At 42.5% G+C, this 27,079-nt stretch overlaps 1 protein-coding gene across 8 annotated transcripts in view; it reads left to right on the top strand.

Annotated features, from left to right (window-relative positions):
• The window catches only part of ALMS1 (ALMS1 centrosome and basal body associated protein), a 131,371-nt gene that overhangs the window by 33,088 nt on the left and 71,204 nt on the right, over positions 1-27,079 (top strand). For 6 of the 8 annotated variants that reach the window (XM_065597293.1, XM_065597292.1, XM_065597290.1 and 3 more), the window contains exons 3-7: positions 3,628-3,823; positions 10,105-10,225; positions 15,942-18,243; positions 22,157-22,316; positions 24,706-25,977. In XM_065597293.1, the coding sequence (XP_065453365.1) occupies positions 3,628-3,823; positions 10,105-10,225; positions 15,942-18,243; positions 22,157-22,316; positions 24,706-25,977 (4,051 nt within the window). Of the gene's footprint in view, positions 1-3,627; positions 3,824-10,104; positions 10,226-15,941; positions 18,244-22,156; positions 22,317-24,705; positions 25,978-27,079 lie in introns of those variants that run through there. The other 2 variants (XM_042855625.2, XM_065597295.1) reach the window with 2 other exon arrangements.

Here is a 27,079-nt window from a genome sequence, read left to right as displayed (position 1 = left end):
CATAGTTGCAGCTCTGACCTCAGCAGCTTATCAGCAACACACCAGTCACGATCTGACTTCCACCAGTCTGTTTACTACTTGCAGGGTGACCTCAACACACTCCCAGTCCCGAATTTTCCCAAAAAATGTGCGCTGCATTGTCCAGCCCTCTCCTGGGCAGTTCAGATATTCAGGATCGTTGCTCCTGTACAAAGTAAATATTCAACAGTTTGTTACATTAACCGGAGTTATTAAACAGTTCAAACACAGCACTGGCTTGATAAGATTAAAGATGAAACAAGTTTATTAACAAAAGAAGATAGGATTTTAAGTGAATTAAAGTATAATAATTCAAGATAGAAATGACTACAAGCAAATGAAAGGGAAAACACACATCTAAAAGTCTAAAACTGAATCTAGCAAGATTTGGTCCAAGGCTTTGTTAAGATGGCCCTTCTCACCCACAGTCTTCCAGCAAGATGGTGACTGACTCCTTCCTTGGTTAGGATATCTCCCAGAGGCCCAAAGGTGCTGGTGCCTTTGTCTTCTTGGGTGAAAAAGAGAGAGAGAGCTTGGTGTATTATGCCCCTTTCTTTTGTAGTCCTAGTGAATCTTTGAAGTGGATTCTTCTGAAGTTTACCTCTCAAAGCAAAGTTCATTCAAACATTGAGGAAGGCGACATGGAGTCTGGTGATTAAGGAGGCACCATGCTCTTTCTCCCCACTTGTGTTTGCTAAAATGCAAATTTGATCTGCTCTGCTTCCCCTGCTGTCTTACTGGCCCTGTTTACTACTTATATGTAAATTGAGGTAAATACACAGTACTTTGTTTAATACAGATCTGATTAACAACCTTTGGCTATGTACTGTAGTTGTAGCTGTGCAGGGCTGTGTGGTTTTGAACATGTGCTAATAACATCATACAGGGGGATTTAATAACTTTACATATAACATTGCTATATACATTTCATCATATTATTGACCAGCGAGTTATTAGTTTTCAAATGATACCTCACAAGGCATATTTTGTACAAAGATGATTAAAGTAGTCTGTAGGGTGTGAATACAGGGGTGTTTTCAATCACAGGGGAACTTTAACTAGCCTCTAACAAGAAGGAATCCAGGTAGTTCCCCAAGGCCATATAATCTTCCATCACTGTCGTCCTACCTGATTTACACTGCAAACTTAATATTGCCTTCCAATAAAATATATCCAAAACCATATGCAAGGGTCAATAACAAATTATTAGAAATTGATCTCTTGAATAAGGACTAAGATTTATAATCCCCTAGTAATTTATTTGGACCTTTTGCATATATATATATATATAATTTTTTTTTCAAAATTTTATTTGGAGGCAGAGTTCAGCTTGGGTGGGTGATATTGAGTGATGAGAGACTTGTGGTAATGGGGGAAATGACTGGATACTTCAACTGTTCATTTGCAGATTTTGTAACTTTTTTTAAAAGTATTTTTGTGTAGAAAATGTATTTTGAGGGAAGAGTTAGCTGGGCTCCTTTTGAAACACATTTTCAACCTTTTAATTTTTTTTGGCAAAAGTTTTTTGGTTTACAAAATTCCCAGAATTCTTAAAATAAAAAGTGCCAATGTTGTTTAAATTGGGTTGGCATACAAGATTTGCTGGAGGGACCTTTACGGTCAGGTAATATGTGGCCCATCAAGGCAGGGTGCTGTCCTCTAAATGTTTGCAAATCTGTAGGAGGTATGTTGGTGGAGAGAGTTGTACCTTAGTGGAATATGGAGATGTTGGACATTGGAGAGGATTGGAGGCTTTTATCCAGATGGAAAACTTTAAGAAAACTTCTTATTCCTCTCTCCCTTGTATCCTCAGGTTCCCTGTGCACACTCAATATTTTGCTTCCCCCACTTACCTCCCACGCCTTTTCTTAAACAGTGGACCCAGCAGTAAGGGATTGAAGGCTAAATTCCCTGTAAGCTGCGTGGCCGAGCAGCAGGCTATCAAGGGACATGCAGGCGGAGAGAGGTGCCTCTTCCCTCGGCCCCAGCCCCAAAGCTGCTGCGGCCGGGGAGAGGCGCCTCTTCCCCTGGCCCTGGGCTGCTGCAGCGAGAGATGGCTGGGAGGAGTCCTCTCTCCCTGCTGCAGCCCCAGGGAAGCCTGCACCCCAAACCCCTCATCTCTGGCCCCGCTCCAGAGCCCCTCAGCCCCATCTGGAGCCCTTACCCTCCCCGTCCCAACCCTCTGCCCCAGCTCTGAGTCCCCTCCTGCACCCCAAACCCCTCATCCCCAACCCTACCCCAGGGCCCACACCCCAAGCAAGAGTCCTCACCCCGCTCACACAACAATCCTCTGCCCTAGCTCTGAGCCCCTTCTTGCACCCCAGAGCCCCGGCCCTGAGCCCCCTCCCACACTCCGAACCTCTCGACCCCACTCTTGCCACACATCAACTCCTTATTGGTGCACATAACAAAATTCGTTCCACACATGAATGTAAAAAATTTGAGGGAACATTAGTTGAAGGCCTTTCTTAACCCCTTTCCCTCCTCTGCAATTCATGTTGCCTTCTGTCTTAGCCCTATGGGAGGTCTGTCTTCTACCAAGTACAATGCTCATTGCACGCTTTAGTAATTATGAATGTACATTGTTGGTGACTTTTTGTCAAAGGCTTAATAATTATGAATATACATTGTTGGTGACCTTTTGTCAAAGACTTCTGGTGCCTTCTCTTACCCACATTTGAAGGGTAGGACATTCACCTTGTAATCCTTGATTGTGCGGTTGGGAGATCCTTTTGAAAATGTGACATCCCAAAAGGGATTTCCTTCTATTAAAGAATCATCCTGCAAGGGAATTGACCAGCATTGACTGGTACAAGGGTCATATTTGTGTAATGCTGTTGAGTCACATTCAAAGTTTATATCCAAGTGAAGTCTGTGTTTAATGCACCAGTGATATTGCATGCTTCTGCTTACCATATTTGGATTTAACGGTCTTACTTTGGTTGGGGCCTTTATTTATACCTGAGTAGATAGGAATATATTATAGAAGAACTGTCTGTTTATACTATAAAATACATTTTAATGCAATAATAATGTAAGCAGAGTCAGAATGAGCTCTACCCTGACATCTGGTGGTGAGCTGTGGAAAAGGACTTCAGAGGCTGATCTTGTTTGCCTGGGCACACACACCCTGCCTAGCAGGATGGGCCTGCTTGCCCAAATGGTCACTTTGGCTGCTGTAGGATCCCCAGCCTCTCTCAATTCACTGGGATTTGGAACCCATGTCGCTTGCCTAGCGAGTGCTACTTAGTTGAGGGCGAGTCCCTCCGTCATAAAATGCCAAGTACAGTTCTACTGTCCTTGATTCACATAACTAGGATAACAACACTTTATTACTCCTGCCCCGATAACAAAGAGACTGGGGATCCCACAGCAGCCAAAGTGAACATTTGGGCAAGCAGTCCCATCATGCTAGGCAGGGTGGGTGTGCCCAGGCAAATGAGATCGGCCCCTGAGGTCCTTTTCCACAGCTCACCTCCAGATGTTAGGGTAGAGCTCATTCTGACTCTGCTTACAATAATACAAATAGCTTATTATTAAACTTTTGATTTTGGAAACAAAAGTAAGACTAATTAAAAATTAAAGAATTTTTCTTCCAAATTGTTTTAGGGAATGGAGTCATGGTATCAGCTTCCAGCAGAAATGGATGTCAGCCATCTAGCAGCAACATCAGGGAGGAGGCTGGGCCTGACTGATGGTGGAAATGACTTGACAGAGTTACCTACTCTGGAGGAAGGCTTGTTGACTCTGACAGAAGGGCTTGGAAGGCGGCATACAGGCGACATGGCACACACTCCGCTATTGGGTATATTGAATAATCATTTAACAAAATAAGCTTAGTTGCTTCCTGAGCATTCACAATCCTTAGCATGGATTTAATTTATTACAGTTCTGATCAATGGTTTTTCGAAATAAGTCCTATGTAGCTTTGTTGTCAAGGTCCATCTTTGGAATGAAGAACCTGACCACTTGTATCTTACTTTTAGCCAGAGAACCTGTTATCTTTAGTGTTTGAACAAAGTTCCAGTCTTGGTAACTATAATTAGAAAGGCAAGGATAGTATAGTTGAGTGAACTCAGAGTTGGGGGTTCCTGACTAGATGATATAATGGTTCCTGCAGGCGTTAAAAACGTATGAGTTGTAATCCTGCTTCTGCAAGTGGCTTGCGCTGTGACCTTGGGCAAGTCACTTAACCTCTTTGCCTCACTGTCTCCACTTGCAAAGAGGGAGTAATACTTAGCAAGGTAGAAGATGAAGTAGTCCAGTTTGTATAGTGTTTTGATAACGTAAACCACTAAGTGATAAGTGTAGATAATCGCCTATGTAAAAAATCCTTCTCTTCTGAAGTGGATAAAGTATTCTTCATTTTCTCTGAAGTTGTTGTGCAGTGTTGTAATACGTTTCACTGGTAGGAAAAATAATCTCCATGTATAGTTTGTAAAGTGTTTTTGAAACTTTTGCTGAAAGGTGCTGTATAAACATAGGTCTTTATCATGCTTCAGCTAGGTCAATGACTTAATGTTGCACAAGATTTTTATTTTCAGTTACAAAAGGCATCTGAATAATATTTATTTCTGAAGAATTTTAGCTAGAAATACCTTATCACGGTAAGACTTATTCAAATCTTTTTTATTTGAATGTATTTTTCAATTATATCAGATTCCTCTTGGATATACAGTAAAAGCTTTGTTATCCAGCATGTCAGGGGAGTGGAGGGGGGGGGGGGAAAGGGGGTGCCAGTAAGTCAAAAATTCCAGTTAACTAAGAGGGAGGGAGTTTGAGTGTGGGAGGGGGCTCGGGGCAGGGGGTTGGGCCGCAGGAGGGGTTTTGGGGTGCTGGATCCAGGCAGAACTCCCCTCTAGTGACCAAGGCATATCCTATTGCTAGTAGCTCAGTCAGTGCATGCATGCAATCAAAGAGGCTGCTATGGTAGAAGAATCCATTCAAATGAATTACTTAATGAATTAAACCTGTTTAGGGGGAAGCGTCCCATCAGAAATCATGCGGTGATTATGAAGGATGTAAAGGAGTACATTCAATGAAAAAAATATACCATGTGCTAGGGGGTAGAGGGAAATTTATCATGAATGGATGATGTTAAAAGAATCCACTTTTGTGATATTCCAAAGATTTAAAAGTGCTTAGTTCAGTAAAATTAGCTCTCATGGTGCAAACTCAGATTGCCCTTGCCTACACGGAGAGGTTGTCTACACTGAGAAAATGCATCATGTTAGAATATGATCTTGAGAAGCGAAAGTAAATAATGCAATGATGAACACAACTTAGCACTCATTGTCAACAAGTACGGTTTTGTTTAACATTGTATCAGTTGGTCTGGCTTAATTCTAGAGTACAGAGCTCAATTTTGAAGTGATATTGAGGACTCTGGAGGTACTTTAGGAAGCAGAGAATGAAAAACGGAGTGTGTAGAGAGTGGTACAGTACACGTTAAGCAGTAGCTCAACACACGCTTGAATTTTCAAAATTGTTTTATTGAGGGGGAAATATTGGTTCTAACAACATTGGCTTTCTCTTTTTTTTTTTTTTTTTTTTAAGTATTTTGAATCTGTAACTCTGCCTTGCAGCTTCCTTTTAAATTCCATTATGAAATTTGTATTGAGATCACCGGATCTACATATAGAGCAAACAGACAAACCCAAGAAAGTTCTGTTTTGTTTTTGCCTTTCTCTTTAATCTTCCATGAACAGCAATTTGATTTTGGCATTCAGATTTGTCAGTAGACTGTAAGATAAAGTAGCATGCCCATGTTTGCTTGCTCGGTAAATTCAACTGTGAGAAGGCTTTTGACCTTTAGAGTGACAGCAGGAAGAATTACTGTTTTGACACAAGATGCTCAAAGAGTGTTGCGCTGACGTCACTTGCTGCTTTGAGCATCATGCACCTGCTTTTCTGCCCACAAAGCCTAGGGTACATCTTGGTGTAATGATCCCTTAAGTCATCATAAGCAGCCAGAATATGATAGTGATGATCTTTCTGTTCCTGATGTAAATAAGTGATCAAAAATGTGATGTTTCAGGTAGCATAAAATTAGAAAACCTTAAAAAATGCTGAGGGGAGAGGAAGGTACATTTTTAAAAACTGATAGGACTGTATTTGTGTAAGGAATTAGTTCTGTAGCCTTGAACACTGGCTTAGTGCAACATTCGGGGAGTGTTTAGCCGGCCAGCTTCCTTGGTTTCCAGTTAGCCTCTAGGGGGCACTATATTGAGGAAGGAAGGGGTCAGGCTGCTGGAAGATGGGTCTAAGATCGGACTAGAGTAAATTTAACTGGCTCCTCTTCCTCTTTGCTGAGAATTTCTCCTTCCTTTGCCACTTGTTCTCCAGCTTGCCTCCCTGACCCACTCAGTTGTTTGCTGCTGGTCACTGACCACTGCCACCATTCCCCGAAGGCTGGACACCTGGGGGGAAATGGGACGCATTGGTCAATCAGCCCAGGAAAGAACTGACATGGAGCAAAAAGTCACTCCATGCAGGGAGCAGGCTAGTAGCTCAGAGATGGCAGATTGCGTTAAGGTGTGTGTGTTGGGGGGGAAAGGAGGCAGGAGGCAGAGAGAGCGAGAGGGAAGTTGAGGATTTAGAGGTAGGGAGAACAAGACAGAGTTTACTCCTCTGTTTAAAACAACTGTTTAGATAGAGTAGTTCATTTTCTCCACTGCTGATCTTTTGGTCCTCTCATAGTAATAAATTGAGATGCCTCAAGGTTAGGCCAATTTTAAAGAAAATGAAAGGTTATTCCTGCTTGTAGAGTTAATAATTAGTCACAATAACTTTAAAGCCAGGGAAACAGACATGTACAGCGTGATGTTTTGGGACATTTCTGGTGTTCCCCACACACTGATCCTCTGCTGTCATTACATGCCCTTTGCCGTTTCCCACTGCCATTTATTCCACATCACCTCTCCATTCTCAGATACTTGTCTTGCCTTCTTTCAAGCTGCTTTCTGCACCTGGCATTCTGTGCTATCAAAGAGCACCAAGCACATACTCACTGTACTTCCAAATGCTATCTCAAAAGTTCTTACATTCACACACAGCAAACCATGGTAGAAAAATTGGTATTTCCTAACATTATTCTGAAAATTAGGGTGAGAGAGAATGGGGGGGGGGGGGGCAGGGGACAGAACTTTCCTGTGGATGTCCCAGTCTAATCTATTTAGACTGTAAACTCTGAGGCATGGACTGAGGTGTTTAGTGACTTGTACTGTGGTAGAGACAGCTGCAGAGATAGAATGAATTCTTTGAAATTGTTTTGTGATCACATTATTATTGTGGCTCATGTGGGGAATGACCCATATTCTGGGCCGCCTTTGGTCTATGATTTTGTGGCGATGGAATTATCTCAGTTCGTGTAATAATCTCCCCACTGCATAATGGAGCCACGCTCGCCTCCACTCCCCCCCGTCCCCAAAATTAAAATCCCTACATCAATTCTAAAATGTATTGTGATGGATTGTAACCCCCAGGATGCAGTCTGGGAGCTGGGGGAACCACTGTGGGCTCTACCCCTCCAGCTGGGCTGGCCCTTTTCTCACACTGCTGGAGATTGAGCCAGCCTCACCACGCCCTTTGATCATAAGAACATAAGAACGGCCATACTGGGTCAGACCAAAGGTCCATCTAGCCAAGTATCCTGTCTTCCGACTGGGCAATGCCAGGTGCCCCAGAGGGAATGAACAGATCAGGTAATCATCAAGTGATCCATCTTCTGTCGCCCATCCCCAGCTTCTGGCAAAAAACCAACACGACAGCAGGTGGCGCCACACATCCAACTGAGCTACCTGAATGCTTTACCTAAGCCACTCAAAGACAGACAGACAATTTCCCAGCTCTTCAGGCTTGCACCCACTGCTGCAGTATAAACCCAGAATTATACTGTCTTACACTGCACAGGAATCTGGACAATGTAAGTTCATTAATATAGTTTGCCTTCGCCTCTCTGTGAGAAAGATATGCACAGCATAAATAAATAAATGGAGATATCCTATCTCCTAGAACTGGAAGGGACCTTGAAAGGTGATTGAGTCCAGCCCCCTGCCTTCACTAGCAGGACCAAGTACCCATTTTGCCCCAGATTCCTAAGTGGCCCCCTCAAGGATTGAACTCACAACCTTGGGTTTAGCAGGCTAATGCTCAAACCACTGAGCTATCCCTCCCCCCAAGCTTGTGTTATTGCCTCCCCCCCCCAAGCTTGTGTTAACCAAGTTGAGATTTTCCTCAGACACTTCACTCAAAATACACTGGTTAAGATAAAGCATAAAACAAATTTAACAACTACAGAAAGATAGATTTTAAGTGACTATAAGTGATAGCAAACAGATCAAAGCAGATTATCTAGCAAATAAACAAAACTGCAAACTAAGCCTAAAATACTAGATAGGATTTGAATCAGTAATCTCTCACCCTGACTGATGATACAAGCATCAGCCTGACTGATGATACAATCAGATTCTTAATGTCCCCCTCCCCCGATGGATTTTTATAATTTAATATTTTGGAAATGCCAGAGGTCTGCTCACCTATCATAATATTAGATGGTCGATATTACCTGTATCAAAATGGGTGTGTACTTGTAAAAGGCCCCGCTGGTATACTGTATAAATAAGTAACTTTTGTAAAATTTCTGTTTTGTTTGTGATATAAAACATCCATATCTACTTTTGTTGATAATTAATGAAAAATAAATTATAAGTGCAAAGTGTTTTTTCATACTGGGTAAACTGACCATTGGCATATCATGTAAAACAAGGAAATGTGCCAGAGAAATCAACACTTACTGCTACAGAATATAACAGTGCTTGGCACAGTAACAGATGTTAATGCTAGCACATTCTGTGGTCTCTGAGTATTTTATGCTATTACACAGAGGTTCAGAGATCCCATTTCTTGTACAAAAGGATCAAGATGCAAATAAGTCTAAAACCCAACATCATAAAAGTTAGAGATGGAAAAGATCTATTAGGTCACTTGGCTTTAAATACAAGTAGAGAGACAACTAACCCAGATAGCACTCTATGGCCAGAAATGTTCTGATTGAGAGGGGAAGGGAAAACAGCAGTCTAGTAAATCCATCTAAAAATCTGTGATTTGGTACTACTTTTTATAAACTCACTATTGTGTTAGTCCAAGGAGTTGCCTTTGCTCATGGTGATGTCTACACTGCAGGTGGGAGGTGTGATTCACAGCCCGGGTAGACAGACTTGTGGTAGCTCAGCTAGCGCTAGTGCACTAGCCAAATTCCAATGTGAGTAATTATACTCTTCTCTAACTAAGTTCCCCCTGCAGTTGTAGTAGCTATTGTTTACTTTCCTTTCCAAAAATGTATTGTGGTGGTGGTATGCTCTGTCAAGCCAGAGTTTCTCCAGAAGCGGGTGCATATTAGTTTTGGGTGAGTGATCTGATCCCTTGGTGTGCAATGTGTACAGCATTTTGAAATCTTTCAAAGCGAAGACTGTATCAATATAAGTTTAACTATTGTTTGTCAAACTTGGTATTTTCTTGTAATTTAAGCCCTAAAACAGAGACATAGGTGCTATTTTTCTGCAGATTAGTGGGATCTTGACTGTCCTGTGTTGCTCAGTAAAGCAAAGCATCCGTCTTCCATAGGGACTGATCTGGTAAAGTGCTGAGCCCTTTCACTGGGAATTGAGGGGGCGTGGCATTTAGCTGGATTGGACCTTTGACCCGGGTATTGAAGCTGCATCGACAATTGGGGGTGCTGGGTGGGTAGGTAGATTGAGTGAGTTATGAGTACTTTTCTAGCTCTACTTTCTAAGATTCTAAACATCCGATTTCTGAAATTCCATCATCTATATAGCTGCATGTCTGTATAAAGAATCATAATGTGATCTTCCATACCAACTTCCTTGAAATGTGTATTATTTCTTTTTGATTCACCTACTTCAGTCACTAGCATTGCTGGTTTATGTAATTTTTTACCATAATTGGCATTTTTTAGCCTTGAAAACTATGCCAGATGGCAGGGCAGTTGGATTAGTAAGGGGTTGCTTAGCAAGCCATGACTATTGCATTATTACCACATCATCATGATATTTTTACTCTTAACAGAAATTCAGGATAGTCGCTTCTCTCCCTGTCTCCCACTACTGATGACATATTCAGCGCAAGGTCAGAAGTTTTTGGACGATACCCTGTTTCAGCAAACTGAGCTGGATTTTGCTCCTCTAAGGTGGGTTGAAATTACTGTGTGTTGTTTGAATTCTCTGCATTATATGTTCTCTGTGTGCCTGTGATTCAAAGAATTTCCAGGTACAGTAGAATCTACTTATTAGCAACCCCTCTGTTGCTAGCAAAAAGATGCCATTATGTGGGGAGTGCCAATAAGTGGAAGGCAGGTTTGCGAGGTTGCAGCTAGGGAAGGAAGTGCTGGGCTGTGCCATCCCTGCCTGCTAGCCGGGCAGTGGCAGGGTAAGAGGCTGCAGCCCAGATGTTAGGGCTTTCTACAGGAAGTGGGGGTGCTAAGGGCCCCACGGAGCAGGGGTGCCATTTCAGATTTTTGTGTGTGTGGGGGGCAACTTTAACCATGTTTCCAGGAGCTATTTAGGCACCTGAAAACTCTCATTTTTTTGCAGATAACAACTTAGAAATTATCTCACAGAAGAGCTGTATCTAATTCCAATATAAAGAAAATTAAATAAATATTAGACTCTAATACTAACATGTTCTGACATCTTGTGTGAACTCACTTAAGGGACATTGGTTACGTTTAAAATTTTAATGTATATTCTTACTTTGTTACTAACTTTTGAATACAACAATTGTAGAAAAATCTAGCTTACTTTCTATCACTTTTTTGCAGTTCACCAAGCTTGGAATAGATCATTCAACTTTTGGAAACATTCTACTAGGGCAAGGCCCCATGAGTTTAAATTGCACCTACCCGGGGCTCCAGGGGTGTTAACCCTACTACAAACAATAGACTAGAAACAGGAGTGAAACTGTGACACTTTCAAGTCACTTTTACACTATTGCGAATCCCAAATGTTCAAAAATCATGAATCGGGCTCACCAAAAATCGTGAGATCGGCTTTAAAATCATCATATTATGTAAAAATAATAGATTTGGTGTTATTTTTATTTGCCTTCTGCTTTTTGAGCCTTTCGGGTGCACTGGGGTCACATTTTGAAGCCTTCTCCACAGCCACGAGGGCTAGAAACTTCATTTTTCTTTACAAATGATGGCTGAAATCATCCACATATCCACTTGACTTTAAGGAAAATAGTAATGATCATGAAACACGTAACAAAATCATGAAAGTTGGCAACACTGCTTTCACTTCTGTTTAAAGATTAGTTACTTTCCGGAAGGCTCTTAAACACAACACTACAGTGATTTAGTTGCTGTTCTCACAGGAGAATATTTAAAACCAAACCCCAAGAAAATTCCATGTTTTAAAGTTGAGAAAAAAATTGAGACTTCTGAGGTATGTCAAGGCCACTGCAGGCAGGAAAGGAAAATAAATAGGCACAGGTCTTCTGGGCAGCTCTTCCTCTTGAAATAAAGTTAGAGGGTCAAATCTTCTAGTCCTTAATCAAGTAAAATTTCAATTGCCATCAGTGCCACCACTCAGAGATATTAACATCACAGTGAACATGTGATAACGTGGTCAATAACGATACACTTCATACTTAAATATCTGAGCCATCTTATCCAGAGTTACACATCCTATACACGTTGACTCCGAGACTACATTTTCTGGCATATTCTGAACAGTGCTGAGCACACAGATGGTGCCCAGTAAATAATACAAATCATGACAATAATCGTCGACTTTATGGACTGTGGATGCAATTTGTGTTCTTTGTTCTGGAATTGGCTTGGATACAGCTGAAACCTTAAGAATTTGAGGCACAAACACATCTGATACTCGTACAACACTTTCTCGTTCCTTTCTTTTCTTGACCCTAGAACAAAAAATGACAAAACAAAATAGTTTTCAGTTAAAATCTAAAATTGCACAGCAGGTATTGCTCTACAACCCCTGCCTCTCCCCCCCCCACCCCCCCGTCAGTTAAGTTCTCTCCTCTCATCTGACTCTCATTCTCTCTCTTTTCTTCATCCTTCCTGTCCGCTGTGCTGCTTTTCATATGGTCAACCATGACATCCTTCCCAATTGCCTGGGACCAATTGCTGGAGTCTCAGAGAACTGTCCTTCTTGGTTTCGCTCCCATCTATCAGAGTTCTCTTTTTTGCGGCATGCAGCAGAGAGATAGGCTGGTCCAGTGGATAGGGAGTTAGTCCTGAGATACCTGGGTTCTAATCCCCCCATGGACTTCCTGTATGACCTCAGGCCAGTGCCTTATGGACAGAGTTTCAAAGATTTTTAGGAACCCAAAGATGCAGCTAGGCATCTATGGGGTTTACAAAGCACTTAACCTGCTAGGCCCTTTTGAAAATCCCACTAGGTGCCTAAATACCTTTGAAAATCTGTCCTTTCGTCTCTGTGCCTCAGTGCCCTGTCTGTACAATGGGAATAACAGCACTACTCTACCTCACCGAGGGGTTGTGATGTGAGGCTCTCAAGATACTATAATGATGGGGCCACATAAGTACCACAGGTAGAGTGGGAACTTCTCTATACCACTGCTAGCCCTTCCCTGGGTTTTGGCCCCTTCTTTTCACCTACGCCCCTCACATCTCCCTCTTTTCTTAATGTAAACTTGGCTCAGAGGGCTTGGCTATATTTCTTCTGAGTCCCCTGCAGACTTGGGCGGGGGGGGGTGGAGGGGGCAACACTCCACAGCCCCTGCAGTGGGATTCCTATTGACTTCCAGATCTTTAAGATGAGAAAGGGCTGGTAATTAAATTAATCACCCTGCCTCTATTTGGCTTCCTGCCCCAGGTGCACAAGCTGGGAGAAGCACCTCCCTGCAGAACTCACATTCCACACTAATGCTGTACAGTTAAGAGCTCTGCCTGGGAGCACACCCTGTACAAAACTCAGAGGGGGGCAGGAGCACCCCCATAGTCCTCCCTAAATGGTGCCCCTGCCACAGAGCTACCTGGTACCTCTCCCTGCACTCTCCAGGGATCGGGAGTCAGCACGACCCAGTGCTTCCTGGAGAGGGCAGGGAGAGATACTGTGCAACTCTGGTACATGGGCTGCAGCCCCACTTCCACCATTGCCCTGCCCACAGCATCTCCTTGCAGCCCACAGCTCCTTACCTCCTGTGTGGTCCTGTGCACAGGCAGGTTTGCAGGGCTGTAGCACCAGAAGGAAGCTCCGGGAGGTGCTGAGCACTGGCTGCAGGCAAGTTTGCAGGACTACAGGCAAGGGAGACTCATCCCAGCGCTTCTTTCGCTGGGTGCAGCCTTGCAAATCTGCCTGTAGTTGGGGCCTTTCTTCCACAAAGTGTTCTTAATAAACACATGCTGTTGCCAATATCCGAATCCCATTAACATTAAAATCAATGGGACAGGACTAGTTCCTGGCAAAATGTTGCTATTAACCAGAAGTTGTTAGTATCCAGGTTGCTATTAAGTAGAATTTGCTGCAGATAGTTTGTATTAATGGCATAATGAATTAAAGTGATCGCATTAGTAGGTGGACAGGACAGAAATTGGATAAAAGCTGATTAAATATCCTTGAGCTCCTCTTTGAGTGGTGGTTCATGTCGATTCCAATCACGTGTGTGCACGTGCATGTTGGCCAGAAGATTTTTCCCTTAGCAGTATCTGTCGGGTTGGCCAGGGCACCCACTGGAGTGGCGCCCTCATGGCGCCTAATATATAGCCCTGCCAACCCACCACCCCTTCAGTTCCTTCTTACCGCCAGTGACAGTGGCTGGAACTTCCCTTGGCTCTTGCTCAGCAAGTTCTCTTCGCTTTTCCGTGTATATAGTTCTCAGTTAGTTTGTAGTACCAATGAAAAGGTTAGTACAGTATAGTTGTTGGGGTTTTATTCCCCGCCTCTCCGACCCGGCACCGTGGCATGTCGCGGGCCCCTGGTTTTAAGAATTGCGTGGCTTGCACCAAGCGCATGCCTAAGAGTGACCTGCACTCGTCGTGTCTTAGGTGCCTGGGGGAGACCCATCAGAAAGATCACTGTAAGATCTGCCGTGAGTTCCGCCCAGGAACACTTAAAGAACGGGAACAGCACCTGAAGGTGATCCTCATGGAGGCAGCCTTGCGCCCCCAATCCGACCCAGGCTCGAGAGACCCGACCCTGTTGGCATCATCCTCGACGCGGAGCGCCCCGGTGCCGTCTACGTCTTCGACGCCGAAGAAGGACACCAGAGATGCCTGGCACCGCCATGGCTCCTCTTGGGACCCGTCCGACAGTAGGCACTGCTCCCATTTGCCGGTGCCTCAAAAGAAGAGAAAACTGGACGACTGCTCTGCTCCAGCTAAACCTCGAGAAGTGAAACCCCAGGTGGGCCACTCCTCGGCGTCTCCTTCTAGGTCGACTCCTGCCCGGGTGAGGCAGTCGAGTCCGGCCCACCTCAATTCCCAGCACCTACTCGGCAACTTCAGTTCCCGTCCATGCCGGAAGCCTATCAAGCTGTGTCACGGAGTATTGGGGGACTCAGGGACCTGCACCCCCGGCTTCCTGCGATTCACCATGACTCTCAGCCAGCCAGTAAAGCAGAAGGTTTATTTGGATGACAGGAATACAGTCCAAGACAGGTCTTGCAGGCACAGATAACAGGGCCCCCCTCAGTTAGGTCCAGCTTGGGGTCCCAGGGCATCCCAGCCCACCCCCCTTTGGGGGGTCAGAGCCATCTCTGCCTCCCAGCCATCTCTCCAGCCCGCTTCCAACACTCTGCCTTCAGCGACCCCTCCCACAGCCTTTGTTCAGTTTCCCGGGCCAAGGTGTCACCTGGCCTCCAACCCCTTCCTGGGTTCTCATTTTGCACGCTCAGGTATTCGCCCTCGGGCAGACTCAGACTCCCATCCCCCAATGCAGACTATCCTAGCCACACTCCCCTGTCAGCATTCACAGACCACAGTAAGAACAGGCCCAGTTCGTCACAAGCTGCCAGAGATCTCCTCCATCTGATGGCACTGTTTTTGCCTGCCAGAGAAGAATCCTCTGTGCCGATGGAGCCCCGTCCTCCTGTGCATTCCAAAGGAAAGCCTTTGCTCCCCTTCGCCTTGCCCATCGGCACCTACACGCTCCGGTAGAGAGCCTTCCCGCTCCCCGAGCTCTCTGAGTTGGAGGCAGTGTCCTTGCAATGTTGTCAATATTTAGGTTACATGACACAAGAATCCAGGCATCAGGAAGGAAAAAAGTATGTTTTATCTAGGGTGACCAGACAGCAAATGTGAAAAATCGGGACAGGAGGTGGGGGGGTAATAGGAGCCTATATAAGAAAAAGACCCAAAAATCAGGACTGTCCCTATAAAATCGGGACATCTGGTCACCCTAGTTTTATCCCAGTGTCATGTGTTATTGTTTCACTACTGGTTAATAACATGTGATTTAAGACTGTGGAGTCAGCTGGAATTGATCTTCCAATGAATTTTGAATAACTATTGTATGCCCAGTGGAGTGAAACTCATAGAAGAATGATTATCAAAAGCAAATAAGGCATCTAATAATTCAGGGTGAAGACAAAAATGTAAGAAATCTGCAGAAGTCTCTTATTATTGCAACTGCTGGTGTTCATTTCATGCCTGGCCTTGTTAGCTCTCCAAACCATTATTTATGGGGATATAGTAATCATTTTTTTAATGTAAATTACCCTGTCTTTAAATCCTTAAAGAATCTGCTTGATCTATTTGGGTAATACCTTCAGATATATGTGTTGCTAAATCCTAGTTGTTTGCTCTCTGTAGAAGTCCTACATTTTAGCTTGTTTCTTTTAGGCAGAAAATGTGGGTGTTGAAAATAAATGTTACCAGAGAAACATTTACTTTTCTTTTATTTTCTTTTCTCTTCCAGAGGAACTCCTGATGTTTCTGATGCTTCTGAGCAGCATTCAAAGCCTTTGCAGATCAGTGAAGCTGTGCAGCTGGCAGACACTGAAATACCTTCAGACTCAGTCAGTGGCTGCTTCACCCTGTCCGAGCACCCACTTGCAGTCAGCACTGTAGAACCTTGTGATGCCAGCTGCACCAGCTATTTGTCTCAGCACCCCATGTGTCTTTCTGGACAGATACCTGTGGAGAGGAAGGAGAAGGCTGAAGATCAAAATTATAAACTTGACATTAACAACAAGTCTTTCATCCCTAATAGAGATGAAAATGTAACCGACCCAAGTAGAAAAATGTTGCTAAACAAGCCAGAAACATTACAGCGTCCAGAAGTATTTGCTACAAAGGAAGCTACTAGTGGTTTTGTAAATAATGATCCCTTCTTTTTAGACAACAATGTGCCAGCTCCTCTCCTCCTTGAGCTTCTGGAAAAAGAAATAGGATTATCGAGCCATGGTGGGTTCTCATCTTCAGAAAGCTCTTCATGCAAGAGCATATCAGCTAGGGACCCAGGGAAAAATGAAACAATGCAGCGAGTAGGAAATGTTGAGGTTTCTGACAGGGAGTCAGAAGTGTTTGTAAGAGAATCACATCAGAAGCTGGAAGAAGAAAAGTGTGTTCCTGAGCTTGGCTCCTCCATGATGTTTTCTGATGTTTCAAGGAGAGAACCTTTTAAAAATTCCAATGCCCCAGATGTGTTTTCTGCAAGCCCTTCAGAAATGTTCATGTTGTCCAAGGAACATAGTTCAGATTTGAATGACTCTGGCAGATTGTGGTTCTCTGGTGTTACCATGGAGCCCCGGGGAGCCCTTCTAGATGAACAGCAAAAACAACTGTTTTCTAAAATGTCTGGGAAACAGAAAGAGGAGCCTGTCTCTGCTATGTCCAAAACTAGTGTCAAGGACAGCGCATCTGACCAGCCAGTCACAGCTAGTGTAGAATCTGGTGGAACATGCAGTGAGAAGAATACTGTTGTGGAAATCCCGTCTGGAGTTAACAGAAGTGAATTAACTCTTTCAGACTTCACCATAGAAAGGGGACATAAAAATACAGGCATTTCACCTTTATTTAATCTTCCTGTAGATGATGGTTCATTCTTTGGACAATTAGCTCAACCAATCTATCAGTCCACCCCGGGGATCTTTGTAAGCAGAAGTGAAAAGCAGGAAGTACCTGGTAAGCCCCTTCCTATTAAATCAAATCTTCAGGCTTCTCTTACTTGTTTAAATGAAGAAACTTCTAGGAACTCCTCTACAAATACACTTGTTTCTTCTGCTGAGAAGCATCATGCATCCCAGAGTGGACAAGAAATAAACAGTGAAAGTTGTGAATCTTTAAGAACAATGTATCCTCGTACTGGAAGAATCCAGTCTCTCCCTACCCTTAATTTCATGGAAAAGGTCGGAGCGTGGAATGTGAACCAGCCAGTGGAGAAGATACCTGATGCTTTGGTTTTATGTGGCTTGAGTGGAGTTTCTCCAAGGAAGAAAGCCTACAGTGCAATTGCTGATTCCTTAAACCGTATTTTCTCAAAGCAGAGCAGCAGCAGTGGTAACCTCAAGAGCGGTTTAGCTGCACCCTTGGGAGGGACAGGCTCAATGACCAGTTTGCATTCCTGTGATAAAACGTCAGCACATGCTTCACCACTTACCAGGTCTCAGTCTGACAACTCAGTACATATAATCAGCAGAGAGGCTTCACAGATAGATGTTGTTCAGGCAACAAACCCAGATGAAGTTGTTCAGCCCACAGAAGAAAAGAGCAGAGTTTCTGGAATGCCTGAAATTAGAAAAAGTGGTGCTCAGTTAGGAGACTCCACAACCCCACAGTTTACAACTGTTCTTGTCACTACTGGGTCCAGTGGTGGTGGAGATGATGACGACAATAATAGCATAGGACAAAATTCAGATCAAAATGTCTTCATTTCCAGTGAAAGGGTTGCTCAACTTCTCAGGGAGGAGGAATACTATCCAAGTGATGGGCAAGAGAAACACAATGGTCTTGAAAATAATACCAGACAGTCACATGATCCAGAACTCTCTACTAGCCAGATTGGTATGGATCATTTCAATGACATTTCTCCAGATAGCTTAAACCTCCTGGCTAGTTCACAGGCAAGTAGCCATGTTGACTTGACCGCTGCAAGCTCCTCTTCAGTAGTTGCCAGAGATTTTTTCACCAGTTTAGATGGGGATAACGTCATTCCTTTCTGGGATCCTACTTTGAAAACTCCAGATAAAAAAGAGATAAATATTGAAGAAAGAATACCGGTAAGATATTGCTTGTAATTTTGCCACTTCTCTTTAGGTTTAATCATAGGATGACTGAGCGGCCTCAACTTATGTTAAAAGCAATAGGAGTTGAAGGTGCTTGGAACATCATAAGAAAGGGCCCATTGTATGGAGAGACTGGTGTAGTTATAGAAGCTTTTAATATCCCATGTGTGGTAAGACTATTTGGTGCCACAGCTACAGACTTCTTCAGCTTAGATTTTAGCTAATACGATTAAGATTCTAAATAAGGTAACTGAACCAAGTAATTTTAAAGGACTCCTTCACTGAAGATAACTTTTTAAAATATATACTGCTAAAATCCTCTAAACTCACTTTCTCCTACACTATTGTCTTATACTCTTTCTGCAGTCAGGGTAAAATTTATTACTGACTAACATGGCCATGGCACCATTGAAATGGAGTTGTATCTGTTTATGGCAGTAGTGAATTTGTCCCATAATTTTGAATTAGTATTTTAATTACTCATTGTTGATATGGAAGTAGTACACTTTTAGGGTGTATTTCAACGCAGTGGAAATGCCTGGGCAATGGGTTTAGGGTGAATGTTCCATGCGTCTAGGATAGCATGAAGGCAGGAGTGGAACAGTGGCTGAATGTAGAAGGTAAGGATAAAAGCAAAAGGAGACAAGGTCAGTGATCTAGGTTGGGGTTGAGTGAAGCAGAGCCTTGAAATAAAGGACAAGATGGTAGAATTTTTGTTTGCAGTGCATCGGCAAGCCATTTCTGACCTTCCAGTCTCTTCCGTGTAAGCAGACTGTGATGTCCCAAATGTCGGGTTTTGATTCCACCACAGACTCTGGGGAGAAGCTAGGCTGCAAGAGAGAGAACTTTTCACACACCCACACATCTTCAATAATAGCAAAAGCAACACAAAAAATTCCTGGCGAAGCAGATGGCTTCTTCTATAAATATTCTTTCCTTTTAAGTTTGCCCCAGTGTAAAAGTCTTAAACAGATGATGATTAATGAACACACATAAAAAAAATGATAGCCATTCTGCCTACAGTTCCTTACATAAAAACCAGTGGGATCTTATTTTGCTAATCCATTCTCTCCTCCCTCTCTTTTTAGAGTGGCTAGATATAGGATGGCTGCCAGATGAGGTGGCAGCCATGTTAGCACTTGCCTTTGCTGATAGCTGATGAGTGTTAGTGAAAATTAAATGCAGATGTATGTTAATGGACTTTCTAATTCAGAACAAGTGGCTCTTCCTCTTGCAAAATGATTTCTATAAGAACAATTTAGTCTTTGGAATCAGACTTTGACTCTTATTTTCCTTGAAAATTCCTTGAAATTTACACCGCGAAAATAATCTTAGAACAGCTTTTGTGTGCATATAAGGCTATTCTCAGTTGCCTAGGAAGATAAATATTGAAAGAAAGATGTGTGAAATTCATTAAATGTAAGAATCAGAGACTACAAACTATCTCTGTTATAAATAGAATTAGCATTTCTCCTTTAATATTAGTTTTGAGGCATTCTCTTCTCGTAAATCACTGACAGGACTCAGGAGATTTGATCATGCATTTGGCTATTAATATGTATGTTTATAATACAATAATAGAAATAGAGATGGAAAAGTCATTTAGTTCATTCCCCAGCCAGTGCAGAATGTATAATACAGATAAGGTGAAATTTAAACCGTTCTTATGAGAAGGAATCAGATAAAGCTTTGCTTACCTGGCAAGTGTCTTCACTGGTGTTGCAGACTTTGCGAGAGGGAGGAATCATTTTCCTAACTGATCTGGGGAGGTCCCTTGAATCTATGTTATAGTAGCATATTCAGAATGATTGCTTTTTCTTTTCTCCCTTCATTTGGGGTAGGAGCTGGAGTGACAAGGCAACTAGATTTCTCCTCTAATCTTTAGGTTGAATAGGGAAGAAAATTGGTCAGTTCCTCTTCAATTTGAATTCAGTGTGAGAAGGGAAAGAGTCACTGATCTGATAAAACCACTTGGAAAGGTGTAGAGCTGCAGACAAGGGATTAGACCAGTGGTTCCCAAACTGGTGTTCGTGAGCCCTTGGGGGTTTGCAAAATGTTACAGGGGGTTCTCGGGGGGGGGGGGGGGGGGAAATTCCCTAATGGCGGACAGAGCTGTCCGTAGGGACCTCGGGCAGCACAGGGCCAGCAGCCCGGAGTCCTGGGGACTTCCAAGAGCTATGCAGATCAAAGCAAGCATATCCATCACATTGAGGAGATTTAAACTTCAAGACTCCTTATACGAAATGGAAAGGGAAGTGGATATTTTCTGCTGTTTTAAAAATTAAATAGGCTACTAGTGTTGTTTTTAAAATTATTATGAAGAACAAGTTTAAGCTTTGTTGTAAAGTGTGTTGTTTGCCTGGATGGCTCAAGACCCGAATGCTTGTGTAGGAGGAACTCTGTATTTGAGTTGGCTTCTTAAATACCTTCATGCTGTTTCACGTTTGATACTCCTTGATGAAACATAGGAGCCTTGTCTTATAACAGGCTTAGTCAAAGTGATACAAGCTACGAACGTGAGATCTTGAAAGAGTTTTGCCATTTTCATAATGTAATAAAATTAATACTGTAATGATAAATAATAATTAATAATAAATAGTGTGTAATGAGCATGGCATTAAAAATTATATTTCCAAGAACCCTGCTTTTATAATTTATGCTCAGGTAAGGGAGAAAATCCCTAGACATATTCATTTTTAGGAGGGGGTTCGCAAGACTTGACATTTTAGTGAAAGGGGTTCATAGGTTGTTAAAGTTCGGGAACCACTGGATTAGACAAACGTGAATAGCAAGCCAACAGATTTACAAAAAGTTTTAATAAAAAAACCCCAATGCAGTTTCTTCAAAAAGCTCTTATATTTTCTAAAGAACAAATCCAAGTGATGATCTTGAAGAAACTTCCCAGCAATCACAACAGGCAGGCTGCTGGTTCGATGTAAAAATGGGGTTATCTCAAGTGCTCTCTTTAGATTCAAACTGTTCTTGTTTAGTAGGGACAGAACATAAGAACATCATGAAGAAAGAGATAGATAATAAGACAGAAAATATCATATTGCCTCTATATAAATCCATGGTACGCCCACATCTTGAATACTGCATGCAGATGTAACAAAAATTATGAGGGGTATGGAACAGCTTCCATGAGAGGAGAGATTAATAAGACTGGGACTTTTCTGCTTGGAAAAGAGATGAGTAAGGGAGGATATGATAGAGGTCTATAAAATCATGACTGGTGCGGAGAAAGTAAATAAGGAAGTGTTTCTTACTCCTCACAACACACAAGAACTAGGGGTCACCAAATGAAATTAATAGGCAGCAGGCTTAAAAAAAAACAAAAGGAAGTATTTCCTTGCCAGTGCAGCTTGTACCATGTAATGCTTTCACAACTGCTCTGTCCAATAAGACATTTAAACAGTTCTAGCAATGGGGCTTCCATCATTTTCCTTTGGAGACTGTCCCATGGTATAATTGGCCTTAAATGTTAAGGAATTTTTCCTGATGCCTAGCCCAAGTTTTAAGGTATTTTTTGGACAGGAGAAGGGTATGTTCCCCTGTGCCATGTTCTCATTTTGGTAGAAAGGGCTATTAAACCAAAGCCTCATTTTTTCCTTCCAGATTTTAATTAGTGACCATTTTAAAGGAATACTATCAAGGGAAGGAGGCCTAAAATTAAGACCAAGTGGAGCGATGGCTTGACATGTAATAAATCCAGTGGTCTGGGTTTGTTGTTGGTACATCCACTGGAGAATAGGTTGAAACAAACTTTTCAAGGGCAGGGGGATGTTTAAAATGAAAACTTTGTGTGTTTTGGAGATGGTGGTTGAGGTAAGTTAAAATCTGAGTTCCTTTATAACAGTACCATATATATTTATTGCTTTCTTTGTTCCATAACCCCCCTTTGTGTCAGACGTATCTTCGTAATCTTGGAATTGATCAGTCACCTTCAGCTATACTGACTCCATTTGTACCCAGAGGACCAATCAGAGAGGTTGAATTTTCCCCATCAGAGCTCAGAACATTGAAGGAATCAACTGACACCTTAAAAAAGCATGTCCAGCTATCTGAAGGTATGGGGAAAGGTGGAGGCATGTTGCAAGAATCTTAGAGAACAGAACACTTCATGCACTTGGTTATTTCTCCTCAGTGAGGGGTGTTTCCATGCCAATTATCAGGTTTCTGCCTCCAGTAGTTTTGAAATAAGAGCTGTTCACAAAAATGTTACAAGGATATTTTCATAATGGGAAAAATGTGTGACGGGTTGGATCACAGAACCCCCCTTGGGAGCTGCCACCCGATGTGCCAAGACTACCTCTATCCCTGCTTTCCCTGCCAGCTCGGGACCCCAGCATCCTGTCTTGCTGAGCCAGACACTCCCGTCTGCTCCAACAAAGACCCGGGGTCTGAATTACTTGCCCCAAAGCTGCGGATTTACCTGAAAGCAGCTAACAGAAGTGTTCCTGTCTTTAACAATCAGATGCCCAACTCCCAATGGGGTCTAAACCCAAATAAATCCATTTTACCCTGTATAAAGCTTATACAGGGTAAACTCATAAATTGTTCGCCCTCTATAACACTGATAGAGAGAGATGCACAGTGGTTTGCTCCCCCAGTTATTAACACATACTCTGAGTTAATTAATAAGTAAAAAGTGATTTTATTAAATACAGAAAATAGGATTTAAGTGGTTCCATGTAGTAACAGACAGAACAAAGTAAGTCACCAAGCAAAATAAAATAAAATGCGCAAATCTATGTCTAATCAAACTGAATACAGATAATCTCACCCTCAGAGATGCTTCAGTAAGTTTTTTCCTCAGACTGGACCCCTTCCAGGCCTGGGCACAATTCTTTCCCCTAGTACAGCTCTTGTTCCAGCTCAGGTGATAGCTAGGGGATTCTTCATGATGGCTCCTCCCCCCCTTTGTTCTGTTCCACTCCTTTATGTATCTTTTGCATAAGGCGGGAATCCTCTGTCCCTCTCTGGGTTCCCACCCCCTCCTTCTCAATGGAAAGACACCAGGTTAAAGATGGATTCCAGTTCAGGTAACATGATTACGTGTCACTGCAAGACTTCATTGCCCATTTGCCAGCACACACGTATACAAGAAGACTTACAGGTAAGCACAGCCATCTGCAGACAATTGTCCTGGTTAATGGGAGTCATCAAGATTTCAAACCACCATTAATGGCCCACGCTTTGCATAATTACAATAGGCCCTCAGAGTTATTTCATATTTCTAGTTTCAGGTACAAAAGTGGTACATTTATACAAATAGCATGATCACGTCAGTAGATTATAAGCTTTGTAATGATACCTAACAAGAGACCTTTTGCATGAAGCATATTCCAGTTATATTATATTCACTCATTAGCATATTTTTATAAAACCATATAGACTGCAACGTCACAAAGTGTATCTTTGTTTCTCTCTTTCTCAAGTTTCTCTAGTGCAATATGTGACCAGGGTACAGGTAGACAGTCATACTGAGTTATCTAAATACAACCAATCCAGAGGCCCAAAATTGGGGATATAGCCAGGAGTGAGTCTACCTCAATACAAAAATTGTTCAGGACTAATAATTACATGATTCTATGACCTAGCAGGCCGGGATTTGGAGCAATCAAATTTTTCAATTGCTCAGCTCCGGGCATAAACCTACTGCTCCAAGTTCCAGCTCCGGGCTCCGCTCTAAAGCCCTGCTAGCAGGTGGGGCAAATGAAAGCACATTCAGCTAGATCTAAGACAACTTCTGTAGCATGCCTTCACGGTGAATTGTTTGTTGAAATATACATTGCTGCTGGTTAGAGAACTGTATAAGTCTTTATACAACATTTCCTCCTTGATCTGGCATCCAGATCTAGTACCCAATTCAGGAGAGCAGTCTTGCAATCTCTTTATAACTAATACTCTTCAGATCAACTCCTTGAAGGAGACCAACTGCTTATCTTCCCAAGAGGTTCTGCATTGAGTTGATTTGTCTTTCCAAGCCAAGGTGGCTGGATGCAACTCTCTCCCATGCATATATCAATCAGGCACTCTGTTTTTATTTTACTTTATTATTTTTTAAAGTATCATGAGTGTTTCTCTACATATCCTTGGGATGTCAAATCAGATGAGTACTCTCACTTTTTGCTGTACAAAGAATACACATCAAATTAGAATATCTCAGCATTTAGAAACATTATGAACCTAAATGTCCAGTTATTTGAAACCGTTTCCTGAGTGTACATAAATCCTAGCAGTTTGTACAAAATGATCAAAAGGCTTTATTTCAGTAAACAGTGATCATAAACAGTTTTAATAGAAGCCATATTCTTGTATATTTGCTTATATAGGTTCTTATATATTTTCTAGAATAATCATTTTTTAAGAGGCCTTTGGAGCAAGGCAGATATTCTACACTGAGGTGAATGTTTCCCATAACCCTTAATTAATCTTTTTTTTTTTTTTGTGTAGGAGGTTCTCTGTCTGCAATTGACATTACGCAGATAAGCTTTAACTCTGGTGGTTCCACGCTCAGCATGTCTATATCAATGGGTTCAGATGCTGGCCCTGATACTCCATTATCCACTGAGCTCTCACCTCAGCTCTCAAGATCTTCCAAAGACAAACCAATGAGTCAATGCAGTATTGCCGACCATCCCTTGGAGCGACCTGCCCCACACCCCACCAAAGGCAGCTCAGAATCTTCAGCGGTCTCAAAATCTGTTGAACTGAGCCAGATGCTGCATACAGTTCCAGCTGGCTCTGACGTTGAAGAGGGTCACACACTTGTTTCAAAACATGTTCAAAAGCTGATAGATAAATTTGAGTCTAGGGATATTGGCCTCAGCCTAGAGAAGTTGTCCGCTAGTCCTTTGGCTGGAGATGCAGATGTAATGGATGTCAGTGGAGAACCACTGTCTTCACATGTAGATGCCTCTGTTAATGATTTAAACAAGGATCAAGGAAATGATTCCTTCATTGGATCCAACACATTGAAAGAGATCCAGAAGCTTTTAGCAGAGGCAGAAAATATAGCTCTGACTCAGTTTGACCCTGTCCCTTGCGTTGCCCCTTTCCAAGAAGTCAGCGACTCTTCGTCAGTGCCAATTGAAAAGGATGGTTCTGAAGATTCCAGATTAGTAAAGGACATCAGTCCAGCACTTCAGAGAATATTATCATGGGATGAGTCCTTGACCAGAAGAAGCATGCAAGAAGATAGTTCACTAATGAAGACTCTGAATTCCCGCAGGCACAGTTTAAAATGGGAAAGCTCTCTTGCTATTGATTTACCCACTAAGGAAGAAATTGTGGAAGAGACGATTAGACCAACACAGCAGGGAGCTATGGTAGCGTGTGGGGTAGCAAAATCCATAGGGAGGTCAGAACCAGAGGGTTGCAGTAGTGCAACAGTAGATAAAAACCTGCCTGCTCTCATGGCTATTACAAAGAGTAATACAAGTAGTGAATCAAGCATTGAAAGGGTTTTAGAATTGCAGAATCCTTCTGCCATGGAGCCCTTAGGCAGCATCGCCAGTGACCTTGGGGATTTTCAGCATGCCTTGGCTAAAACTAAAACTAGTGTGGCTGGCAGCAAAGAGGGAGATGGCATTCGAGAGAGCGATGACAGTAGCAGTGTAGATTCACTGGCTGCCCGTGTCAAAAGTCTTCTGAAAAATGAATCCCCTGTGCTACATGCAACACAAATACTAAAAAGTGCAGAGGAAGAGGAGAGAAAAGCTTGTGGTAAGAAGCAAATCACTATTTAAACTGACTTGAGGGGTTTTATGCAAGATATGAGAACACTGAAACCTACTTTGATGAATATAATAGAGGCTGCTTTAAAAATTCTTTTGGTATGCAGCAGATTGGTAATGGGATATATGGAGCCTTCTGTTTTGGTGTCACCATTTTGAATTAGGCATCGGTGATGGTGACCGAATCTTTACCCTCTGAGATTCAGGTATCTTTACCACAGTTTGCACTAATTGGCACCTTGGTTGACTGTCTGGTCAGAGCGGCCAAAGACTGAATGGTTATGAAGACTATTACTTTTTCACACCTAGAAAGGCCATTCCAGGTCAGGATTGAGTTATACTGGCACAATGGTGTGGGGAAGCTTGCATCAACTCTGCCCTGTGGGTACGTGAGACTTGTGTCCAGAGTGGTTGATCCTGCAGTCTTCTTACAGATTAATAGCTTTGGACTCTGTCCCATTTTAAAATAAACTATAGTATTACGTAGATTTAAAATTGTATGCCAAACTCCATGCAAGTAAAACACTGAATTTACCAGGTAAAACGGCCATATTAGTAACCTATAGAGGAAGAAGGTCTTCCAAAACCAGTTGAAAATAGTCATGCATTTGCTATTGAGGTTACTTTTCATGTAGTTTAAAGTTAAAGGAGACTTTCCTCTCTTCCTGGAAATTGTGGTAATTAACCTTGAATACATAAGTGTCAAAATAATTCATAGACAGCACCAAATTGTTGATACTAGACCATTGGGCTTAATCAATGTAACTTGTGATTTGAACTCTTAACATGGTTGTTGATTCTGTATAGCTTTAAAGGAAGCTATTTCATATGCCTGTTTTCTGTTTGTGTAGATAGATATTCTTGGTATCCTAGGTTAAGACATTTGGGAGGAAAATGTTACTTGATTTAGGATCCTAGAGATGGTTGTGATATGAGGATTAGGCAGTGGGTGCATGTGAAAGTGTATGGGAAAAGGGTGATGTCCCTTAAAGGGATAGATAGGAGCCTGCAGCCTGGGGATAAATAACAAGACCCTGCCTTGGCCTACAGGCTGAGTTATATAAACAGAGCTAGAGGGAAAGAGGGGAGAA

The sequence above is a fragment of the Chrysemys picta genome, chromosome 5 (assembly GCF_011386835.1).
Source record: "Chrysemys picta bellii isolate R12L10 chromosome 5, ASM1138683v2, whole genome shotgun sequence".
Lineage (NCBI taxonomy): Eukaryota > Metazoa > Chordata > Testudines > Emydidae > Chrysemys > Chrysemys picta.
The sequence above is the reverse complement of the archived record's forward strand: the minus strand, read 5'-3'. Positions and strand labels throughout refer to the sequence as shown.